General features: G+C 54.6%; 1 protein-coding gene across 12 annotated transcripts in view; it reads right to left on the bottom strand.

The window, feature by feature from the left end:
• The window catches only part of RBFOX1 (RNA binding fox-1 homolog 1), a 1,027,611-nt gene that overhangs the window by 787,867 nt on the left and 216,933 nt on the right, over positions 1-22,811 (bottom strand). For 8 of the 12 annotated variants that reach the window (XM_056135027.1, XM_056135032.1, XM_056135028.1 and 5 more), the window contains exon 1: positions 8,428-8,545. The exons of the other annotated variants lie outside the window; for them this stretch is intronic. In XM_056135027.1, the coding sequence (XP_055991002.1) occupies positions 8,428-8,538 (111 nt within the window). In that variant the 5' untranslated portion in view covers positions 8,539-8,545. Of the gene's footprint in view, positions 1-8,427; positions 8,546-22,811 lie in introns of those variants that run through there. 12 annotated transcript variants of the gene reach the window in all.

Here is a 22,811-nt window from a genome sequence, read left to right as displayed (position 1 = left end):
CGACCCTCCGTATTAATGTTGCAGTGGTCAGTGAAATAAGTTGAGCAGTATTTCTCCATGGGGCTCTAGAGAAGATTCTAAACTCGTCTCATCCCGGCAGATTTCTTACACAGGCACTCAAGTGTGCATCAGGTGGAGGAGATGAAGCGATGAAGAATGTTTCTTGGAAGATGCTTTTTCCTTGCCCCCAGCACCGCAGACACAAGAGAATGGCAACAATCTGAAGATGGGTTTAGAAGGAAGCCGAAGCTTGTTACCATTTTCCAGGATCCCTTGATGTGAGAAGGGCACCAGGGCGAGGATGCGAGGATGGGGGGAAAGAATATGTCATCAGGCAGCAGGTAGGGCAGTTTGGCATCTCTGGCCAGCCACAGCGGGAAGAGAGAGCCGGGCCCTACCAACTCCAGGACCATGTCCCTTCCTCTGAAGAATGTGCACACCCCTTTAGTTACTGGAAATGTTCCTGAGATGTGCATGATTTCACGGATGGGAGGACACCAATTCCACAAAACTTAAATGACAAAGCCACGCCGGGTGGTGGGTGGGGATAGGAGGGGAGGTTCAATTATACAAAAGAGAGAGTCTTTGTGTCAGGGACTGCAGAAGTGTGGGTGTCATTCGCCCTGGCTGAGTACCACTGGGTGACCCAGGGGGATACCTGAGCATCCAGGGAGCTGAAGGCAGAGGAAGAAGGTCCAAATGAACAGATGCATCTCTGCTAAGTTTCCCCTTGTGAAGAGTCTCAGATGGCCCAGGGAGGTCCGTTGGATGGTGTGGCCTGGCTGGGGAACCAAGCTAAGAGGAAAGCGGTGGACCTGGGACCAGAGGAAACCAGCCGGAGGAACTGGAAAGAGTTTGCTTGCTCCTGTTCTTCAAGTTTTGTCTGGAGGGAGTGAGAGCGCCCCCCTGTGGCTCCTGCAGCTAAAATGCAGGAAGGAGCCCAGGATAGGTTTTCAAAAAAACAACCCAAGATGTGCCGCCTTCTATCCTTCAAAAACCAGGGTTGCAGAGACATCTAACTCCTATAACACAGGAGAAATTTTCTTCCAGAAGTGGAATCCACCAAAGTGGACAAACCTAGAGGAACAGTTTTGAAAATGCAAAGCAGGCATTGTTCCTATACTGGGAGAGGCATGGAGCCTTTCAGAATACTGTTTTTTTAAGGAAAGATTTGCTTGAGGCAGAAAATGTTTTGCAATGCAAAACACACAAGGCACACACAATGCTGGGGAAAAGGAGAGGTGTGAATTTGTGTGGGGAGGATGGGGGGAGGTAGAAGAAGAAGAGGAAAAGCAGAAAACAACTGGAGTTGTGAATCCTGAGTGGTGGCCAGGCCAGTTTTCTGGTCCTTCATGAATCTCATAAATGCGCTCCTACACCTGGGGGCGCCCTTTGCAGAACCTCCACTTCAGGTCTGGGTTGGGTTCATTTACAAAGTGCTACTGCAAAGCCCTTCATTGAGGCAGGGAGAGCTCTGTGGCAGGAGGACAGGAACTGAGGTCCTGATTTTGATCCCGGACCCTACCCACGTATGTATAGAGTCACGGTACAACAAACCAAAGTGCATGTGGGCAGTGTTGCTGAGGGACATGTCGGCAGCTACACAGCTAGCAGGGCTACCGCCAATGTGGCGACCAGTCATTGCAACAACAATGACAAACGAGACTCGGAGCCTCTTCCTCGGTCCCTCCACTGAAGCGATAGTACAGTGGGTATCCTTTGCATCATATGGTCCCCGGAACATCATCAGGAGTAACCCCAGAGCATCGCCGGATGTGACCCAAAAAAGAAAAAAAAATCACTAATGGCTAAATCCTGGTTAGTGCCACTCATCACCATGTATTCCCTCGTGGGACTCAGAGGAGGAGGAATGAAGACATCAAAGCCCCTAACAGGTGACTGTTGCATGTGGAACCCTTCAGCAGAAAAGGAAAACTATGACCGTTGAAGGTTGAGGATTGGAGGTCCGAATTCCCCCTGGAACGCTTCAGTCCTATCGCCAGGTCTCCAAACTCGGCCAGACAACTGTCCTACCTGCCAGACAGATGAATTAAGAACGGAGGAAAAGCCACAGAAATGCACAGGAAGGAATTAGCTCCTGACCAGCACGCAGCAGGCAAGCTTGGAGCTGTTCTCACAGGACAAAGGCAGGAGAGGAGCAAGCCACCCTTTATTTCTGTTTTCCGCCAGCCCTCCATGTTTGTTACTCTGCTGACCAGCTAATGATCATTCATGACGGGGGGGGGGGGGGGGGGGGGTTGGGGGGACCTTAACCATCATGCACAAATTTAAGCCGATCCTTCACTTCTCCTGAGGGGACTTTAGATCAATTTCGAGGACACAGAGAAGCAGCCTGCAAAGATTCTCTGATCTCAGCCCCAGACTCTGCAGGACACCAGAGACGTGGGGCAGCAGAAGGAAAGGACAGCGCCCCCTCCTCCCCTGGCCTGATGCCACAGCCCTCCAAAGTCTGCAAAACCCACATTTCTCCTGACAGCATCTTGATGTTCCCTCTCTCCCCTGAGGGGTGTGAGGGTGGGGGGCGCAGGGGCTGAATTGCTTTGCCCTCCATGGCTGCTGGGGGAAATGGGGAAATGGCACAATCAGAAACCCCCCAAGCACACCTGACTGGCGCAGAGCTCATCAGAACAGGCCCTGGAAGCTGATTCTTGGTCGCACAGCGCCACCTTCTGGCATTATTTGCATCCACACCCGCGGCCGGCTGCGGGTGAGCACTAAAGGGGCTTTGTGGAGAGCGTCTCTGCGCACACTCGAACTGGGAACCCACCATGAAAGCCCAGGATCTATTGAGTGACTGTTCCAAGTCTGTTGTTTTAACACACACACACAGTCCTTGCACACAAGTGCTCAGAATTGAGTACAGGCCCTGGATGCTCCTGTTTCCCGGGGGGAACTTTTTAAGGCTCGTCTCTCCCTGGGGTACAGTCAGTGGGTCTGGATGAGAACAAAGCCCTGAGCCTACAGGTGGAAAGCGAAGGAAGAGAATAGAGAATCCCAAAACTTGTTATAAGGTCCCACTTTTTGTTTGTTTGTTTGTTTTAAGCACGGTCCTTGTGGATGGCATATGGAACTGCTGGTGTTTACTGGATGATCTGGACACTGGCTTGGTTCAGAAACCTCACAGCATAGAAGGAAAACAGAAGTCTCAATCTCTGCCTTAATGACGGGAGCCCTGAGTCTCAAGAAGAGCTTGTTCTTATGACGCTGACATAATCCTATAATATAGCACAGCGGTAGGGTGTTCGCCTTACAAACGGCCAACGTGGCCGACCCGAGTTCGATTCCTCCGCCCCTCTCGGAGAGCCCGGCAAGCTACCGAGAGTATTTGATATGCCAAACACAGTAACAACAAAGTCTCCAATGGAGACGTTACTGGGCCCGCTCGAGCAAATCGACGATCAACGGGAGGGCCTTTACCTATATATATATATATATATATATATATATAAAGTGGTGAGCGGAGATTTTTATATCTTGGGCCAAGACTTGCTTTTGGTCAAAGGAATTGATTTGTGCGTGTGTGTTTGGGGTGTGGGAGTCTCAGTATGATTAATTTCTCCATGAACTCCATTATGGGTCAGAAAAATACCCGTCTCCATCTATTGGAGGCAAGGAAATGCTTCTGGGTCAAGCCCAGAGTGACTTCTGCTAAGTCTAGTTGTATCTCTGACTCCTCAACATAGCTGGCTAAGGCAAACAGTATTGACCAGTAAACACTTGCTAAAAAGAGAGCAAAGAGTTTTTAAATTGAGAGAGTATTAAAAATGAAGCTTCGCATACTCGCTCTGGAAATCCTCTGGACAGAAACCAGAAGTTTCCCAAAGTGACTAAGAGGCCCAAGGACCCTGCAGATCCATTCAGGCCATTTGTATTTCCACTTCCTATTAGTCTTCACCATCATCACTCTGCGGGCGCAGGGCGGAGTATGGAAGGCGTGCTTCTCAGTCTCGGCCAGGAGACCAGGAGTAGTACACGAGCAGTTGACCAAGTGAGGTGGCTTTGGGCTCACCGTGCTTTCTGCAGAGAGCAGCCCCAAAGCCCCTCAGAGTGGGAGCCACTCTGGTCAAATACCGCCTCCACACCTGCCACTGCTTACCTGGGCTGCCAGGACAGCTGGCAAGGAGAACAGTGTTGAAATGCCCTCCCAGCAGAACTCCAGGCGAGCAACACGCTAAGCCGTCAGAGGAAAAGCAAAGGGATTGGAGGGGGCAGCTCCCACTAAGGTGCCTCCTCAGGGGATTCCTGTGTGTTGTCTGGATCCCACAGCCCTTCCTGCTCGTTCTGCTCTGGTCCTGCTGAACACATGAGGAAACGCCTTCGGAAATAGTACATGAACTTTCTCCAGGGTAGCAGGGAAGGTGGGTTCAGCGCCTTCATGACCAAGTGTCTGAACTCCCAAACGCCAGTCTCACGATTCTGCTGTCACAGAGATGGGAAGGACATGCGGCAAACACAGGAAACTGCGAAGGGAATCAAAGAGCCAGCAACTCTGCTTTCAGGGAGGCAGCCTTAGTGCTGGTTAGGCTCTCTCTGATGAGTGAACCCAGTACAAACAAGCATTAAAAGCAGGAAGGATGCATCTCCCATCCCAAGAGTCATTCACTTAGTGGTCCCTTCTCCATCCTAGATGCCTTTTCCTCCAGCATGTGAGGCCAGCTTCCAAGCCGTGGAGCAATCCTCCTGGCCTTATCTCTATGATGATGGCCACTTACTACCTGTACTGCAAACCATAACACCCAAAAGGAGAGAGAGAGAGAGAGAGTTAAAGGGAATGCGCCTGCCACAGAGGCGGGGGTGGGGGGGACAGGAGGGGATGACGGGAGGGATACTGGGAACATTGGTGGTGGAGAATGAGCACTGGTGGAGGGATGGGTACTCGATCATTGTATGACTGAAACACAATCACAGTCTGTAAGTCTGTAACTATCTCATGGTGAGTCATTTAAAAAAGTTAAAAAATTTAAAAAAGAAAAAGAAAAGCAGGAAGGAATGGAAGAAGCCAGAGAGGAAGAGGTAAAGGTAAAGGTAAAGGCCCTCACCGTTGATCCTCGACTTGCTCGAGCGGGCCCAGTAACGTCTCCATTGGAGACTTTGTTGTTACTGTGTCTGGCATATCGAATACTCCCGGTAGCTTGCCGGGCTGACTTTGTCTTTTCTTTCCCCAAAAAAACCCACTGACGCTCTCTTGCATGGCGGGTGATTAACTCGGGGGCTCCTGAGACACTTTTCCCACTTTGTAGAAACAGGTACAATTTTTGAGCAAAGAAGATAGTGAAATCTACCTCCCCTTTCCAATCCACTTGTACTTAAAATCAGAAACGCTTCCCCCTGTGACAGTCAAGCATTTCAAGTGCCAGACACTTGTCCTTCTGTGACCAAGAATCAATCACCGTGGACACTGACTAGGGCGAAGAGGGGATATCAGGACAAGAGATAAAGGCACACAATGGCGTGGGGGACGAATCTAGCTAGAACACTCTCCCTCCACCCCAGCAACAGGGACATCCACTCACGTTCCCTATTGCCACACTGGTCAGGGTCACCGCTACAATTCTCCGAGTATCATTGTCTTGAGATGAACTCTCTCATGGGTCAATAAAATTTTCAAACACTGTTATGGATCGCTACCAAAACTGAACACCCGTCTAATGGGGACTCGGGACAGAGATGCACAGACTAAATGGGTAGAACCCTTGGCGAAGCACATCTCGGCTGGATGTTTTGTCTGCCAAACGCTCTCACTCTATTCACACACACACAAATTACCCCGGGTCAGAGAGGTGTTCGGGAGATAATAGCGACACACAGAGAGACTCTCTTTGACGTCTGAAAGACCGAAATGGACTTGAAAGGAAAATTATATCCTCACTCCATGACTCAATTATAGTCAATGACAACTTCACAGACCGCCCCTATGACTTCACCAGGAACAGTGGTGTGCATTCCACAGAGGCTAAAGGCACCCCCCCCCACCCCTGCATCTTCCCAGCCCCCAGCAGCTCTGCAGGATGAACCACAGTCTTGATGCTTGAAGCATGGACAATGCCAGCAGTTCCTGGCCTCAATCAGGCCCCCACTTTCATCAAGCCCCTTTTTGCTTACACGTGTGTCCCCAAAGCACCTCGTCCACTGAGCACCCAGTTGCATGGTGGGAAGTTCTGTTCTTGGGAAACCATAAAAGAGATCTCTCTTACCCTCCCTCTTTCCAGGTTTTTTTTTTAATTTATTTTTAAATTTTTATTACTGAGACACCATGAGGTACAGTTGTAGACTTACGAATTTTTGTGCTCGGGTTTCATTCCAGGTTTTAAGGGATAAGACCATGTCTCCCAACAGAGACCAAAAGTACCTGCACCTGGGTGAACATCTGTCCCAGGTGAGGGAAACACGGTGTGTGTGTGTGGGGAGAGCACTTAGTCTGAGACACAAAGTCCCATAATATAAATTACACAAGAGGCAGTATATGTATATTGCTTCAGGTTGAAATGACAGTATGGCATACTTGTGAAATATAGCTCCTTATTAAAATCTATGTCACCCATCCACTTTTGCCTTTTTACGGGGGCGACAGGAAGAGGTACCCTTACACACAAGGATGACAGGAGAAAAGCTGGCGCCCGTCTCCTCTGTGGTGAATGATGGATGACTCAATCCATCATAAAGTAAAAGTTTGCCCTCAGATCACAACAGACTGTGAACATACAAGCCGGCCCTCTACAAGCTAAACGTCAGTACCTTAAGTGGCACATACTGAGAAAGCTTTGCCATGTCTGTTCAGTCTATATTAATAATCTTTATAATGGCATAAGAAAACAAATATCTCCTCACTTGTAACATTGGAAAAGAGGGGAGAAGTTTCCACACTGTGAGTGGACAAAGAAAGCAAGCCAGGTGGCCCAGACGTGTTCGCTAATCAAAGATAGACTTTTAATGAGATTTTATCTTTGATGGAAAGTATAAGTCTGAAAGGCACAACTGAGTCATGATCTGCTTCTGGGCTTAATTTTTATTTAATTCCAGCTCCCTGGTATTTTTGATAGGGAGTTCTGAATTTACACTGGATATTTCAAACTTGCCTTCTCAGCTCCTATGGGGGGAGGTTTGGGGCGGAATACTCATTTTGAATGAATGGAGGCAAAGGGAACTCTAGGCTCCCTAGAAACTCTGGTCTCGCCTCACCCCCGAACTTCCGTAAGTTTGGGTACTTTTGTGGGTGAGCAGCCACCGGGGTATAGTAAGGATTTAATTCCCAGCTGCTGGGTAGAAGAAACCTGGGCGTTTGGAGAGAGGTGAGCCTTTTTTTTTTTTTTGGCATAACTGGCATAGCTGACTTGCCACTATCCCACTCAAGGAACTTGGTATATGCAACGGATATTTCTGGAATTCTATCTTATCATCTGGGAAAAATAATTGCCTATCGACTTTTCGGGCTAGGTATGCGAGCTAATGAATCATGCTTCAAAACCAGTTAGCAAATGGTCTCACACACAACATAGTACTTGAAACTAGCTGTTATTCTTTTAGAAGCATTTTCTTTTTTCTTTTTTTTTCTGGGGGGGTGGGAAGGATTTGATACGCGATTCTTTGCCGGAATTTTCTCGTAGCTCCTGAGCTGTGCTTATTCTCTTAAGCTGTGTCACTCTCCTGGGAAAGCATCAGTTTGGGGCTGTTGTGAGTCTGGGGTGCTTGGAGGAGAGCAGAGCCACGCTCAGAACCTCAGCCATGCCCAGGGCTTGGTGTAACCCAGGCCGGGCTGTCTGAGCCCAGAGTCAGCTCCGGAACGACACAGTACCAGTAGCTGCTTCCCCAGCACCTTCGTCACCCAAAGCAGAGCCACTGAGCTCAGACTCGCTCTGTTCCAAAGGACCCAGCTCCCAGGGACACCCAGAACATCTCAGATCTACGGCAGGAAACTCCTCTTGCGAACCGAGATTGCAAGAAAGTTTAGTCCCGGGTCCAGGGAAAGAAGAAAACGGAGTTGATCGCTTCAGGAGGAAAGGAAGGAAGGGAGGGAGGTGGGAGGGGACAGAAACCCACCCACTCCAGTTCAAGGGAACCGCTCAGAGACCATCACCATTCCCTATCACGAGAGCTTGGGGTAAAATACAAATATATGTGTGAGTATGTGTGTGTGTGTGTGTGCGCGCGTATGTATGAGTGAGTGTGTGGGGGGCAGTATGTGGTATATATGTAATATGTGTGAATGTATGTGGGAGTGTGTGTGGCAGAGTATATTTATGTGTGAGTGTATGTGAATGTGTGTGAGTATGAGTGTATATGTGGTGTGTGTGTGTGTGTGGCGAACATCCAAGCCCAGGCCTCTGTACCCAGGGCCTCGTGGAGCCCCATCAAAACCCATCCGCGCGGTGCCGCTGAGATGGACGGCCGAAGCCTCTGCTTTCTGACCTTGATCAACAGGAAGAAAATTTCAGCTGAACTGTGCACAAGTGCTGGGTGACATAAATCACATTTGGACAGGGTGTCCTCTGTCCACTGTGGCAAGAGAGCCAATCCCATCCCGAGACTCGGGTTGATCAAACACAGCGATGAGAGAGGGGAGAGAGGGAGAGGGGGAGAGAGAGAGCGAGCGAGTGAGAGAGAGAGAGAATTTAATTAATGCTCCCTCCCATGCTGTAGCCCCCGCCCCGAGCCCATAGCCGCCCCCTCCTCCTGGAGATGACAGGACGCTTGGAGAAAACAGACTTAATTATCTCCTAAACGCATTTTTTAATCCCGAATTTTAAAGAAACTCGTACCACTAAGAAACGTCACGGGGAGAGTCAACGGGCTCGTGTCTTTTAAGTAAAGTAAGTGACACGTGAAAATAATAGCTCTAATGAATGGTATTAAAAGAGGAGATTAAAAATTCAGACCCAATTAACACAGAATTGGGAGAGATGAAAGTCTCATCACAGACAAATCACGCTATTAGCATGGACACGTGGACACCCCCTTGTCTCCCCGCACCGCCACATGGTTCGAGGAGTGAAGGGACTGGGAAAGAGTTGGGTGGGGGCATGCAGCTGGAGTCACCCTAGCAGCCGGCGGTGTAGATGGGGCGGAGACTCCGGTGTCCTGAGCCCTCTCCTCTCTCGGGAGAGGCTGGGGGCGGGAGGATGCACCCTCGGGCACCGTGCTCCCCGCCTGAACCCTTCCCGGGCACTGGCGGCCTTCATCACGCCTCCCCCTGCTCCCCAGAGCCATGCTCCCTGCAGCCACCCGGCACCTGCTCTGAGGAAGCCGGAGATGCCAACTCGGTGGGTGGCTTTCGTGAGTCGCATCAGGCCACTGGCATCAGCCCCCACTCCCTGACCCTCCCTTTGTGTCTGGCTTGGAAGGGGGGTTTTCCCCCTGCTGACCCTAGTGATCTCTGACCCATCGGCCTCTCCTCCCTGCACCCCACCCCAGCCCCCGGCTTCTTGCAGAGGGAGCGGACACCCCGGGGGGCACCAGCACCTGCGGGCATCGAGCCCAGCCGGGCAGGTCTGCGAGCCGGACAGAGCTCCCTGGCATCAATGAGGCCCATCCCCGCAGTTCCGGTCACTCTCCCAGACCACCGGGCTCTGGTCCCTGCTTCGGGCTGAAAGATCCGCCCGCCTTTAGGTCTCCCGGAAGCATCTTGGAGACAGGATTCCGCCACCAGGACTCGGCTAAGAGCGGGCTTGGAAGCCAGAGGCCAAATGCTAGTGACTCTGAGGGACGGCACACGGGACGCGCTGTGGGCCAGGCCCCGGCCCATGGAAACCAGCTCGTAGGGTAAAAGGCAGGAGGGATGCGGACGTGGAGTAAACGTGCTGTCCCGTGCGGTGCCCAGACGCGAGCACCAGGTGGGTGAGACTGGGAGGGTGAGTACCAGGAGGGCGAGCACCAGGAGGGAGAGCATCAGGAGGGTGAGTACTGTGAGGGCGAGCACCAAAAAAGCGAGTACTGGGAAGGCAAGCTCTGCGAGGATGAGCATCAGGGGGGCGAGCACTGTGAGGGCAAGCACTTAGAGGGTGAGCATACGGATGAGCACTGGGATGGTGAGTAACAGGAGGACAAGCACCATGAGGATGAGCATCAGGAGGGTGAGCACTGTGAGGACGAGCACCTAGAGGGTGAGCATAGGGATGAGCACTGGGAGGGTGAGCACCAGGAGGGCAAGCACCGTGAGGATGAGCATCAGGAGGGCGAGCACTGTGAGGGTGAGCACCGAGAGGGTGAGCATAAGGATGAGCACTGGGAAGGTGAGTAACAGGAGGACAAGCACCGTGAGGATGAGCATCAGGAGGGTGAGCACTGTGAGGGTGAGCACCGAGAGGGAGAGCATAAGGGTAAGCACTGTGAGGGTGAGCACTGTTAGGGCAAGCACCAAAAAAGCGAGTACTGGGAAGGCAAGCTCTGCGAGGATGAGCATCAGGGGGGCGAGCACTGTGAGGGCGAGCACTTAGAGGGTGAGCATACGGATGAGCACTGGGACGGTGAGTAACAGGAGGACAAGCACCATGAGGATGAGCATCAGGAGGGTGAGTACTCTGAGGGCGAGCACCTAGAGGGTGAGCACAGGGACGAGCACTGGGAGGGTGAGCACCAGGAGGGCAAGCACCGTGAGGATGAGCATCAGGAGGGCGAGCACTGTGAGGGTGAGCACCGGGAGGGTGAGCATAGGGATGAGCACTGGGAGAGTGAGCACTTGGAGGGCGAGCACCTAGAGGGTGAGCATACGGATGAGCACTGGGAGGGTGAATAACAGGAGGACAAGCACCATGAGGATGAGCATCAGGAGGGTGAGCACTGTGAGGGTGAGCACCGAGAGGGAGAGCATAGGGATGAGCACTGTGAGGGTGAGCACTGAGAGGGCAAGCACCAAAAAAGTGAGTACTGGGAAGGCAAGCTCTGCGAGGATGAGCATCAGGAGGGTGAGCATAGGGATGAGCACTGCACTGGGAGGGTGAGCACTGGGAGGGCGAGCACCTAGAGGGTGAGCATAGGGATGAGCACTGGGAGGGTGAGCACCAGGAGGGCAAGCACCGTGAGGATGAGCATCAGGAGGGCGAGCACTGTGAGGGTGAGCACCGAGAGGGTGAGCATAGGGATGAGCACTGGGAGGGTGAGCACTGGGAGGGCAAGCACCAAAAGGATGTGTACTGGGAGGTTGAGCACTGTGAGGATGAGCACTGGTTGAGTGAGCACTGGGAGAGCAAGCACTGTGAGCACAGGCACTGGGAGGCTGAGCACTGTGAGGGTGAGCATGGGAGAGTAAGCACTGAGAGGGTGAGTGTAGGGGGGCGAGCACTGTGCGGGTGAGCACTGTGCGGGTGAGCACTGTGCGGGTGAGCACAGCTCTGGAGGGATCCGGCGCGGCCCTCAGCCCTGTGAGGCTGCTGCCTCTGTGCGTCCCCGAGGGAAGCGAAGGGCCGCGTGGCAGCGGCGGAGGCGCCCAGCATGCGTCCCGGGAGGTCTCTGGATTCCTCCCAGCGGAGCCGGTCTCTGTGGGGACGGCGGGCAGCGTGGGGGCAGGGGCGGGCCAGGCCCGTGGGCACCGCATGCCTCGCGCTGGGCTCCGGCCGGGGCTCAGGGAAACGCCAGCACCGCACAAATGCCGCCCGGCCGGCGAGAGGAGAGTGGGCGGGATGGAGAGACCTGCACGCCGGGAGGGCAGCGTCCACACGGCCGCGGCGAGTGTCCCGGGCCCCCGTTGGCCCCGTCGGGGGGCACACGCAGGCTTCCCCTGGGAACGGGGTGGGCTCCCACGCTCCCGTAACCAACGGGGCAGTTCACCGCACACCAAGCACACGTGTGTGCCCACAGATGTATGTGTGTGAGCCTGAGTGGAGCGCGTGAGCGTCAGAGTGCCAGTGTGTGAGCGTGTGAGCGTGGGGGTGTCAGTGTGAGCGTGTGTTAAGAGCGTTGGTGCGCGTGAGCACCTAAACGCGCGTGTGGGTGTGCGTCAGTGTGAGTACGTGTATGAGGTGCGTGTCTGTGTAAGTGCGTGTGTGGGTGTGTGTGGGTGTGAGTGCGTGTGTATGGAGGTGTGTAAGCATGTGTGTGGGTGTGTGTATGTGAGTGCGTGTGGGGTGTGTGTGTGTGTGTGTGTGTGTGTAGGGAAGAGTGCCAGTGTGAGTGTGTGAGCGTCTGTGCGGGCGTGAGGCTGTGAGGAGGGTGAGTGGGTGTGGGACATTCCGAATGGGGGGTCTGGATGTGTGTGTGTGTCAGGAGTGTATATGTGTGTGTGTGTGAGTGAGTGCGTACCTGTATGCGACTGGCTATGACTGAGTGTGAGAGGCTGTGAGTGTGTGTGTGTGTGTGGTTGCGTGTGTACGGTTGCATGGATGTGCGTGTCAGTATGTGAGTCCTTGTGTGTGTGTCCACATCCGTGGGGGTAAACGTGTGTGTGACTGTGTCTCAGTGAGGGTGGACAGCGGGGCTGACACTGTCCCTTGGCCCCTGAGTGCCGGCACCTATCGGACACTCCCCCCACCTCCACCAGCACGAGGCCAGCGTGCCTGGACCTGGAGTGTGCGGACAGAAGCCAAAGACGACAACCACAAGTTGTCCTACGGGATAGTTGCATGTGTCGGCCCCACCTCACAAAACACCCACCTGCAAATAAATAAAATAAAATAAAATAAAACCCCCGAAGGCAGCAAACATGAGGTCAAGCGGAAGGAGATAGGACAGCGTCCCTCGGCAACGAGACCCGCTGGCCGCACACAGGGCCGGGGAAGCCGCCGCACCGTCTGCGCTTTCCGAGGGGGGCAGGTCGGCACCCTCCGTCCAAACACTGCCCTGCCATGGCCTTTGATTTAGAAGCAAATTTTGTTCTGAGACGTGCTCTGCCACCTTATTAATCGCTCGGTGACTGCGCACCCACCAAACCGGGGCCGAAAAATCCCTGTTGGAAATAATAACCGCATCCGGGAGGCCGGTCCACGGTGGAGAGAAACATCTTTCAAAATTGCGGACGGATGTCAAAAGTAGCCGGGAGAGATGTGCACTCAATTCCCTCCTCTGACCTCTCCGGATCCCGGGCATTCAAGGTAAAATTTGATCTGCTTGGATGCACGTGGCCAGAGAGACTCCAGCGCGCTCTTGTCAATAAAGAGAGACGGGAAATATTAAAGCGGGGAAGCGCCGTCCCACCGAGGGCCTCCGGAGGGGATTGACACCAAGCGGCGGGAGAAAAATAAAGGAGGGGGACCTTCTAAAATGGTGAGTAACTGCATCTGGGCTCAGCCCACACCCCACCCCCCCAACGGCAGCGCGCCCGAATAGATCATTATCTCGGGCTGTGTCTCTCCGGTGGGAAGACGCGGCTTCTCTTTCCCAGTGCAAAGGGCACAAGAGGAGTGTGTGGGGGAGACCCCCAGGGTCCAGCTTCCCCAGCTTCTGAAATGTTTCCCGCGCAGACAGGACATGCATTGCCTCGCACAGGGAGGAGTCGTTGGCCATACTCGACGGACACACAGACACATGTTCCTGCACCAACAAGCCGGCTTCCTGCAGGAGGCCCCTGCCTAAGCGCATCAAACGGTTTTCAACATCCTCCCACGGTTATCTGCGCATCCCCGAAGCGGCCCTGAGTCACCCCGACGGCCAAGGACGGAGCGGCGAGCGTTCGAAGGCGGCTCTGTCCAGAAGGGCCTCTGACACCGGCCCCAACAACTTGGCTCAGCACCCTGGTTCTGTCGGACACCGGAAGGAGACAAAAAAATCCACTGACTTACCTGTCTGTCCTCTAGGTCCACGCCGGCGCTGCCGTCTGCTTTGATCTCCTGTAGGCGGGGGGACAGAGAGGAAGAGAGAGGACGGGGGTTAGACGCTGTGTGTGGGGGATGCCCATTACAGTTACAGCCCCCAGCCCCCGCCACACCGTCTCGGAGCCCTTTTTAGTTTTTGGCTTTTTGCTTGCTTGTTTTATTTTTATTTACTTATTTTTATTTTTCCCTTTAAACAATTTGAAACAGTTTTTTAATATTTTTTAATGGATCGCTGTGAGATAGTGACAGACTCAACATCTTTCATGATTACGTTTCTGTCACACAATGATGGAGCACCCATCCCTCCACCAGTGCCCATTCTCCACCACCAGTGATCCCAGTGTCCCCCTGCCACCCCCACCCCTTCCGCCTCTCCGCATCCCCCCGCCCCCTGCCTCTGTGGCAGGCACCTTCCCTCTTTCTCTCTCTCTCTCTCTCTCCTTTAGGAACAAATCCAGAACCTCGAGTGCCCTGAGCTAATTCTTTCTTTGGGCTTTGTAGCCAGGGCAGCTCCTCGGGGTAGGCGGGACAGAGGATGGTCTGAGCGCATCAGCGGGCGAGGGGCCAGTCAGAGCTCCCTAACTGCCAGGAAGGACGGAAATGAGGGGGCTGGTGAGAATCGGGGGTCTTGCCTGGAACCATCTCTCTGCCCGAGCAGCCGACCCCTGGACCCGGCAGACAGCTAACAGGGATCATCTCTTCCATGAGAGGGCCCTCCTCTGCGCGGGGCCCCTCAGAGCCCAGCCCCCTCCTCCACGTGGGGCCCCTCAGAGCCCAGCCCCCTCCGCTCGCTCGTAATGGGGATGCTCTAGGCCCCCACCCTGGGCGCTGGAACTGGGAAGTCAGCCTTGATTCCTGGCAGACACAGTTACCGGCTGCGGCCAGCCCCAGGGACAGCAGAGAGCAGGGGCAGATCTCCCCAGCCCCCCTTACACGCCCCCTGAAGTGTTCCCTAGGCCGCCCCCTCCCCCATGTAAGGCCCCAGGGGGAAGAGCACCCATGCTCGAGGTGAGCGGCCACTGCCTTGGCCACGTGACCCGGAGGACAGTGGTTGAGAATGACCGGAGCATGTGGAGGACTAGGTCAGGATGGCCCCACCCTGCGCTCTTGGCCTCATGGGGGTTCAGACGCTCCAGGAGTCCCCGATGAGCTATTACGGGGAGTTTCTGCAGCTCGTGTGCTTTCCACCGGGGCTGGAGGGGCCGCAGGAGAAGGCTCACGTGACCAGGTCAGAACAGGCTTCTGGGCCCCCCAGGGATGGCAGCTGTCCCCTCTGCCCTTGGCATTCAGACAGAGACAGACACTCTATCCAAGGTGCTTCGGGGTCCTAGACAGAAGCTCACGGCTGGAGCCATAGGACAGCGGGGAGGGCGCTTGCCATGCACACGGCTGACCTGGGCTCGATCTCTGGCACCCCATAGGGTCCCCTGAGCACTGTCAGGAGTGATGCCTGAGTGCAGAGCCGGGAGTAAGCCCTGAGCATCGCTGAGCATGGCCCCTTCCTCCAAACAAACAACAAAACCCAGTTCCTGTTCCCCATCACACTCAGTTCCCACTTCCCATTACACTCTAGTTCCCATTTCCCATCACACTCAGTTCCCACTTCCCATTACACTCAGTTCCCATTCCCCATCACACTCAGTTCCCACTTCCCATCACACTCAGTTCCCATTCCCCATCACACTCAGTTCCCACTTCCCATTACTCTCAGTTCCCATTCCCCATCACACTCAGTTCCCACTTCCCATTACACTCAGTTCCCATTCCCCATCACCCTTTAGTTCCTGTTTCCATCACACCTCGCTCCTGTCTTTCCGTCCCACTCTCGTTCCCATTTCCCGTCACACTCTTGCTCCCATCCCCCATCACACTGTGCAGTTCTCGGAGAGCCCGACTGACAAAAGCCACACAGCCACGGGGTTGGAGCTGGCAGCGACCGACCTCCCAGCCACTGGAGCCATGTCTCTGGCCCGGGAGCACAACAGTTTGAACCCCAGGTCACAACGGCGCAAAAATCCAACCATCAAACACGCATCTTCCCTGAACCTGCCTCACTTAGAGACCCTAAACCAGCCGCCCCCAGGGCCTGGGGACTCAGCACCAACACCACCAGGAAGGCTGCCCAGGCTAAAGAGTAAAGAACCGTGTGGGGTCGGGGGGAAGGGGGGCTTTGCGGAGGTCACTGGCCCTGCCCAGGGGCAAGGCGGGTTTGCCATGGCAGGTCATCCCTGCCCACTGCACTATGCTCGCGTGGCCTCAGATGGGGCGGATGCGAAGCGGGGGTGCCCGCCATGCCCACCCAGGCCGGCCGGCGGCTCTTAGGGGGGGCACCGTTTATGCTGCAGGAGACCGTAGCATGGACAGGCCCCCTCCTTGGTCCAAACCCCCCGCACGGGCTCCCTCGCGAGGTCCAGAGCCCCCCCTGCCTTTAGCTCCCCATAGAGGCCTAATGTCTAAGAGGCATGTTTCGGGGTGAAAAACCCTTTCCAGGGCCTTTGCTTTTCTGGGTTTGGACATTTGCCGCTTCCAAAGGTTCTCACGGGCACAGTGACGCCTCCTTGGAAAGGCACCAACCGATTAGGGTTCGAGTCTCGCCTTGAGAAAATGCCGGGGGAGCCCCACTCTTTCCACCTTCCCTTTGAGCAGCTCCTCCCCGCCCTGCTGTCCTCCCTCCTCCCCAGCTCAGGGGACAGGGGACAGGGACAGGCCGTCTGGGATGCCCCACCACCCTGCTGCCCTGCAGTTAACGCTTCTCCTGGTCCTTAAGCCCGACATTTAAATCGGACGCAGGGACACATGGGCTCTGTGGAAGGAAACAGCATCACTGCATTTCTTGCTCCAGCCGGAAGCCCTGCGTGTCTTCAAGCCGAATTCTTCGGTGGGCGACCACCCAAAGAAGGTGAGGAACCAGAGCATCCCTCTAGTCCGGCCCCGCCCGCGGCTACCCCAAACCCTGCACGCGCTCAGCCCCTGCCATATCCCAGCTGGCCAGCGGATGGCAGCAAACAGCCGTGCTAAATAGCCCAGCCCAGTCCCTGGGCCGGCTCTGCAGACCGGGGTGGCCAACTTCCCGCTTGGACAAACCCCATCTCGGGTGACCACGCGCTCCTGACTGGCCCTTGATTATTCTCCACGCGTCTCCGAGGGAGGGATGTGGGGGATGTGTTTAAGAACGACCCGTAGGTGTGCATGTCTCAAGGCAGAGGACATTCTAGAAGCAACGAAGGGTTGAATTTAGATGCGGAGAAAGGGGGAGAGAGAGAGAGAGAGAGAGAGAGAGAGAGAGAGAGAGAGAGAGAGAGAACTGAGAATGATTTCATCTGAAATCCAGCTGTGAAAAATAAGAAACAAAAGGATTGAACAGGCTGAGGTCTCAGCATTAATCCACCCTCCTTCCATCTGTTCACCATCCATCCATCCATCCATCCATCCAAACATGCAGTATCCCTCTCTGTCCCTCCATCCCTTTCTTCTTCCATTCCTTCCTCTCCCTCCTTCTGTCCCCCATTCTCCCTCCCTTCTTACCTCCCTCCATCTCTCCTTTTATTTCTCCATCCCTCCTTCAATTCCTCCCTCCCTTCATCTCCAATCCCATCCCTCCTTCCATCCCTCCCTCCCTCCATGTCCTATCCCCATCCATCCATCCCTCTCTACATCTATCATCCATCCATCCATCCATCCATCCCTCTCTACATCTATCATCCATCCATCCATCCATCCATCCCTCTCTACATCTATCATCCATCCATCCATCCCTCTCTACATCTATCATCCATCCATCCATCCCTCTCTACATCTATCATCCATCCATCCCTCTCTACATCTATCATCCATCCATCCATCCCTCTCTACATCTATCATCCATCCATCCCTCTCTACATCTATCATCCATCCATCCATCCCTCTCTACATCTATCATCCATCCATCCCTCTCTACATCTATCATCCATCCATCCATCCCTCTCTACATCTATCATCCATCCATCCCTCTCTACATCTATCATCCATCCATCCATCCCTCTCTACATCTATCATCCATCCATCCATCCCTCTCTACATCTATCATCCATCCATCCATCCATCCATCCATTCATCCCTCTCTACATCTATCATCCATCCATCATCCATCCATCCATCCCTCTCTACATCTATCATCCATCCATCCATCCATCCCTCTCTACATCTATCATCCATCCATCCATCCATCCATCCCTCTCTACATCTATCATCCATCCATCCATCCATCCCTCTCTACACCTATCATCCATCCATCCATCCCTCTCTACATCTATCATCCATCCCCATCCATCCATCCATCCCTCTCTACATCTATCATCCATCCATCCATCCCTCTCTACATCTATCATCCATCCATCCATCCCTCTCTACATCTATCATCCATCCATCCATCCCTCTCTACATCTATCATCCATCCATCCATCCTTCTCTACATCTATCATCCATCCATCCATCCCTCTCTACATCTATCATCCATCCATCATCCATCCATTCATCCATCCCTCTCTACATCTATCATCCATCCATCCATCCCTCTCTACATCTATCATCCATCCATCCCTTTCTACATCTATCATCCATCCCCATCCATCCATCCATCCCTCTCTACATCTATCATCCATCCATCCATCCCTCTCTACATCTATCATCCATCCATCCCTTTCTACATCTATCATCCATCCATCCATCCCTCTCTACATCTATCATCCATCCATCCATTCATCCCTCTCTACATCTATCATCCATCCATCCATCCATCCATCCATCCATCCATCCATCCATCCCACTGAGACCAGAATCGCCACTTTAGCTGCCGAGCCCATAACCCAGCATTGGCGACTTTATCAATATTTAGAGGAATTTGTTTGTTCTTTGGGGGTCACACCCAGCTGTGCTCAGGGATCACTTCTGGTGGTGCCCAGCGCTGGAACCATACGCAGTGCTAAGGACTGACCAAGGCCAGCGCAGGCCAAGGTGAGCCCCTCCGCCCCTGTGCTGCCTCTGGCCCCAGTGCAGAGGACTTCGAATGGACATCTGGGGAGATTTTCGGCGGGAGAGCGCATACAGGAACACAGTTGGCACGAGGGCAGGGAAGACAGCAGCGAGGCCCGGCCGGCGGACGTTCCTTTCCCCGAACACGCAGCGGTCACTCTGCCCTCCTCGCCCTGCAACGGGAGCGGGGTTACCAGGGCCCTTGGGGAGCTGGTGGGACAACAGACTCAGCACCCTGAACGGGGTACCTGCAAGGAGCTGGCAGCAATACGGCAGGAGGGGCCCCCAGCCAAGGGTCTGTTTGCAAATAGGAGCTATGCATTGGCATCTCTGCGGGAGCTTAATGAGAGCTCTTTTAATTAACTGCAAAAGTAATTACCCATATTAGATGTAAATCGCACTTGTTTTTACATGAGGTGAATAATTTCAGGGCCGCCTTTAAGGAGACGACTTCTGGAGGAGAGATCGCTGCCAGCCCCGCAGCGAGGCCTCGTGCGGGGGAAAATCCAGCAAAGCCCTTTCCAGGCGAGAAACGCCGCCCGGGACAGCCCCGAGGAGGTCGGGGGATGCGGTCACCTTGCGTCACTCTGCCGTGGGCGCTCTGGCCATGTCCATCCCCGCACCCGAGTCCACACCCCACACCGCACAACTCGGGGGCAGCCAACAACAGATCCTAATAGTGTGAGTGTGTCTGAGAGTGTGAGTATGTGAGTGTGAGTACAAGAGTGCGTGTAAGGAAGTGTGAGGATGTGGAAGTGAAAGTCTGTGTAGTGTGAGTGTGTGGGTATGTACTTTTGTCACTGCGCGTGAGAACGGGTGAGACTGAGCATGTGAGTGTGGTAAGAGCATGTGAATGTGTGTGAATGTATGTATGAGTGTGTGCGTGTGAGTGCATGTGTGAGTTCATGTGAGTGTGTGTGAGTGTAAGTATGCGTATGTGCGTATGTGAGTGTTGTGAGGGTGTGAGAGTGTGCGTGTGTATGTCTGTGGGTGTGTGGGAGAATGTGAACGTGAGAGTGTATATGTGTGAGTTCGTGTGTGTGTGAATATGTGTGTGAGTATGGATGCATATGTGAGTGTGTGACTGTATATGGGTGGGTGAGAGTGCGTGTGTGAAAGTGTGAATGTGACAGACTATGTGAGGTGTGTGTACATGAGTGTGTGACTGTGTGAAAGTGTGAGAGTATGTGTATATAACTGTGTGTGTTTGTGAGTGGATGAGTGTGAGTATGTGTGAGTGTATGTGAGTGTGTGTATGTGAGTGTATGTGAGTGTGTGTGTATGTGAGTGTGTGTATGACTGTGTGAGTGAGTGTGAGTGTGTGTATATGAGTGTGTGAGTGTGTATGACTGTGTGTGAGTGTGAGTGTGTATGACTGTGTGTGAGTGTGAGTGTGAGTGTGTGACTGTGTGTGAAAGTGTGAGAGTATGTGTATATGACTGTGTGTTTGTGAGTGGATGAGTGTGAGTGTGTGTGAGTGTATGTGAGTGTGTGTATGACTGTGTGAGTGTGTGAGTGTGTGTATGTGAGTGTGTGAGTGTGTATGACTGTGTGTGAGTGTGAGTGTGTGAGTGTGTATGATTGTGTGTGAGTGTGAGTGTGAATGTGTGAGTGTGTGAGTGTGTGAGTGTATGTGAATGTGTAAGTGTGTGTGTATTTTGGCAGGGGGAGGCCTCTGCCAAAATGTGGTGGTGTGGGCGGCAGTGGGCAGTGTCCAGGGGCCGTCCAGGGAAGGCAGGGCCTCTCCCACCAGAACTGTCAGCCAGGCGAGGCAGGAGCAGGAGCGGGCGGAGCCCCGAGCCGAACTGTGTGGGTGAGGGTCTGCACCCAGCACCCAAAACCCGCCTCGGAGCCTCCAGGGACACAAAGAACTGGAGAAAGGGACAGCGCAGAAGCTGGACTTCGGGGGGACGCTAGGTGGCCTGCTCTGCGCTGCCCAACCCCCCACCCCGCCCCGGGGAGCAGGAGGTGAGCCCGGGAGCATAAACAGGCAGGATGGAGTTTGCAAATACAAAATTAGCGGGTAATTATTGAGACTCTGATCGGCGCCTTCATTAAGGGATTTGAGGAGGCAATTATGGGATTGAGTTTAGTGCTCTCCAGTCAAGCGAGGGAGCCGGGCGGGGCGCGGGTGGGGCGGGAACCTGGCCCGCCGGACCCTCCCCAGAAGCAGCCTGGGTGCAGGAGGTGCCTCGGGGGACAAGGGTCCGGATGCTGAGCTGCTCCTGCCTGGCTCGAAGTCCCAGGGCCAGTGGGTGGACTGTGGGGTCAGGCGTAGTGCCCAGGTCTGCTCCTGGTTCAGGGTCCCCGGAAGACAGAGCCGCGGGAGAGCTTTTCTGCAGGACCGAAGGGTCCCCGTCCCTGCAGGCGCCCACCAGACCGGGGACTCCCCCAGACGCACAGGCTCAAGAGAAGATTCCAGCCTGGGGGGCTGGAGCAACAGCAGAGCAAGGCCGACCCGGGTTCCAGCCCAGCACCCTGTAGAGTCCCCCGAGTGAGCCCACCAGGTGCAATTCTCAAGCACAGAGCTAGGAGTCAGCCCTGAGCACTGACAGGTGAGACTCACAACAACAATAAAAATTCCACCCTCCAAGGAGAACAGCACTCACGGGCCGCTGCAGAATGAGGATTTTTATCAGAAATCACCTCCCTGCTGGGCTACCTGTGTGGGGATCACAGACCGGCTGCCCCCCTTCCCTCCAGGCCTCTCACAGAAGCCCCCCGGCCTTGCACCCCTCCTCCAGCTCAGGATATAACTCCCGCCACACACACACACACACACACACACATACACACACACACACACACACACACACACGCACGGCCCCGCGTGGTTCGGCAATCTCTGTAATGGTCTTGGTCTGGCTTTGTTTTCTCTCCGCAGAATCTGTCCGATGTTGTTCGTTCTACTCTGGGGTCACCCAACCCCCCGCTGCCTCGGCTCACTCGCCTGGTTCTCCTACACCTGGCGGCGGTGGCCTTGGGCGGTGATGGAGATGGATTCAGATTAAGGGAAGCCCAAAAGAGCCGCCGGCCGGACACTGGGTTTCTGGGCTCCAGGAGAGGCACCCGCCCGGCTGCGTCCAGCCCACACCAAAGCTTGGGGCCCCTTTGCTACCACCCGTGCTGTCCAGTCGTGGAGCCTCGGGTCCAGAGGGTCACTCCCGTCTGCTCCGGAGGTGCTACAGTCCGTGGCAGACATGGAAGGTCAAGCCAGGTCTGCACCTACGAACCCTCCATCGTCCCCCGGGCTCTGCCTGCTCCCCTTCCCCAGCTCCCCCCTTACTGGCTGTCCGCTGCCCCCGCTGTCCACCCCCGGAGGCCCCAGCAGCACCTGCCTGGTTTCAGGGTGCCGGGCCAGCATGCCCTCTCTTCTCTGCTGTACTGACCCCCAGGAAACACTGGTCTCCTGGAGCCTTCGCCCCCACACCCCGAGACAGCCCGCAGAACCTGATGATGTCACGTCCGTCACCTCACGTCCATCACCCCCACCCTCGGATGGGGCCTGAGGAACTGTCTCCCCTCCAGGGGGCTTCCTTCTTAGGGCACACCCGGCGGTGCTCAGGGGTTCCTCCTGGCTCTGCACTCAGGAATCACTCCTGGCGGTGCTCAGGGGACTTTATGGGATGCTGGGAATCGAACCCCGGGTCGGCCGCGTGCAAGGCCAACGCCCTCCCCGCTGTGCATGGCTCTGCATCCCCCCCCCCTCCGTAAACAGACAGCTCCTGGGCCCAGGCCCCCTGCCCCACGCGCTGCCCTCCCCTGGCCCCTCCTCCTGTTCACCAGCCCTTTAACGGCTAATTCTTTCTCAGACCCGCAATTTTCAACGTCTGTTTCAATCACGCTGAGTGTGACCTGGGAATTTTCTAGCTGCCTTTTCAGGCAGGTGTTTCTTGCTCTCTTCTGTGGATACGCCCCCGCACCCTCCATGAACCCCCCCCCAACGCCCCCACCCCCCGCTCTCTCCCTCTTAAATGTCTCCTCTCGTTTATTTCCAGCCACGTCCAGCACCAATTGGTCAAATATGGGGGCACCCCCCCT

Source organism: Sorex fumeus, unplaced genomic scaffold (assembly GCF_029834395.1).
Source record: "Sorex fumeus unplaced genomic scaffold, SorFum_2.1 ptg000110l, whole genome shotgun sequence".
Lineage (NCBI taxonomy): Eukaryota > Metazoa > Chordata > Mammalia > Eulipotyphla > Soricidae > Sorex > Sorex fumeus.
This window is presented reverse-complemented; position numbering and strand designations above follow the sequence as displayed.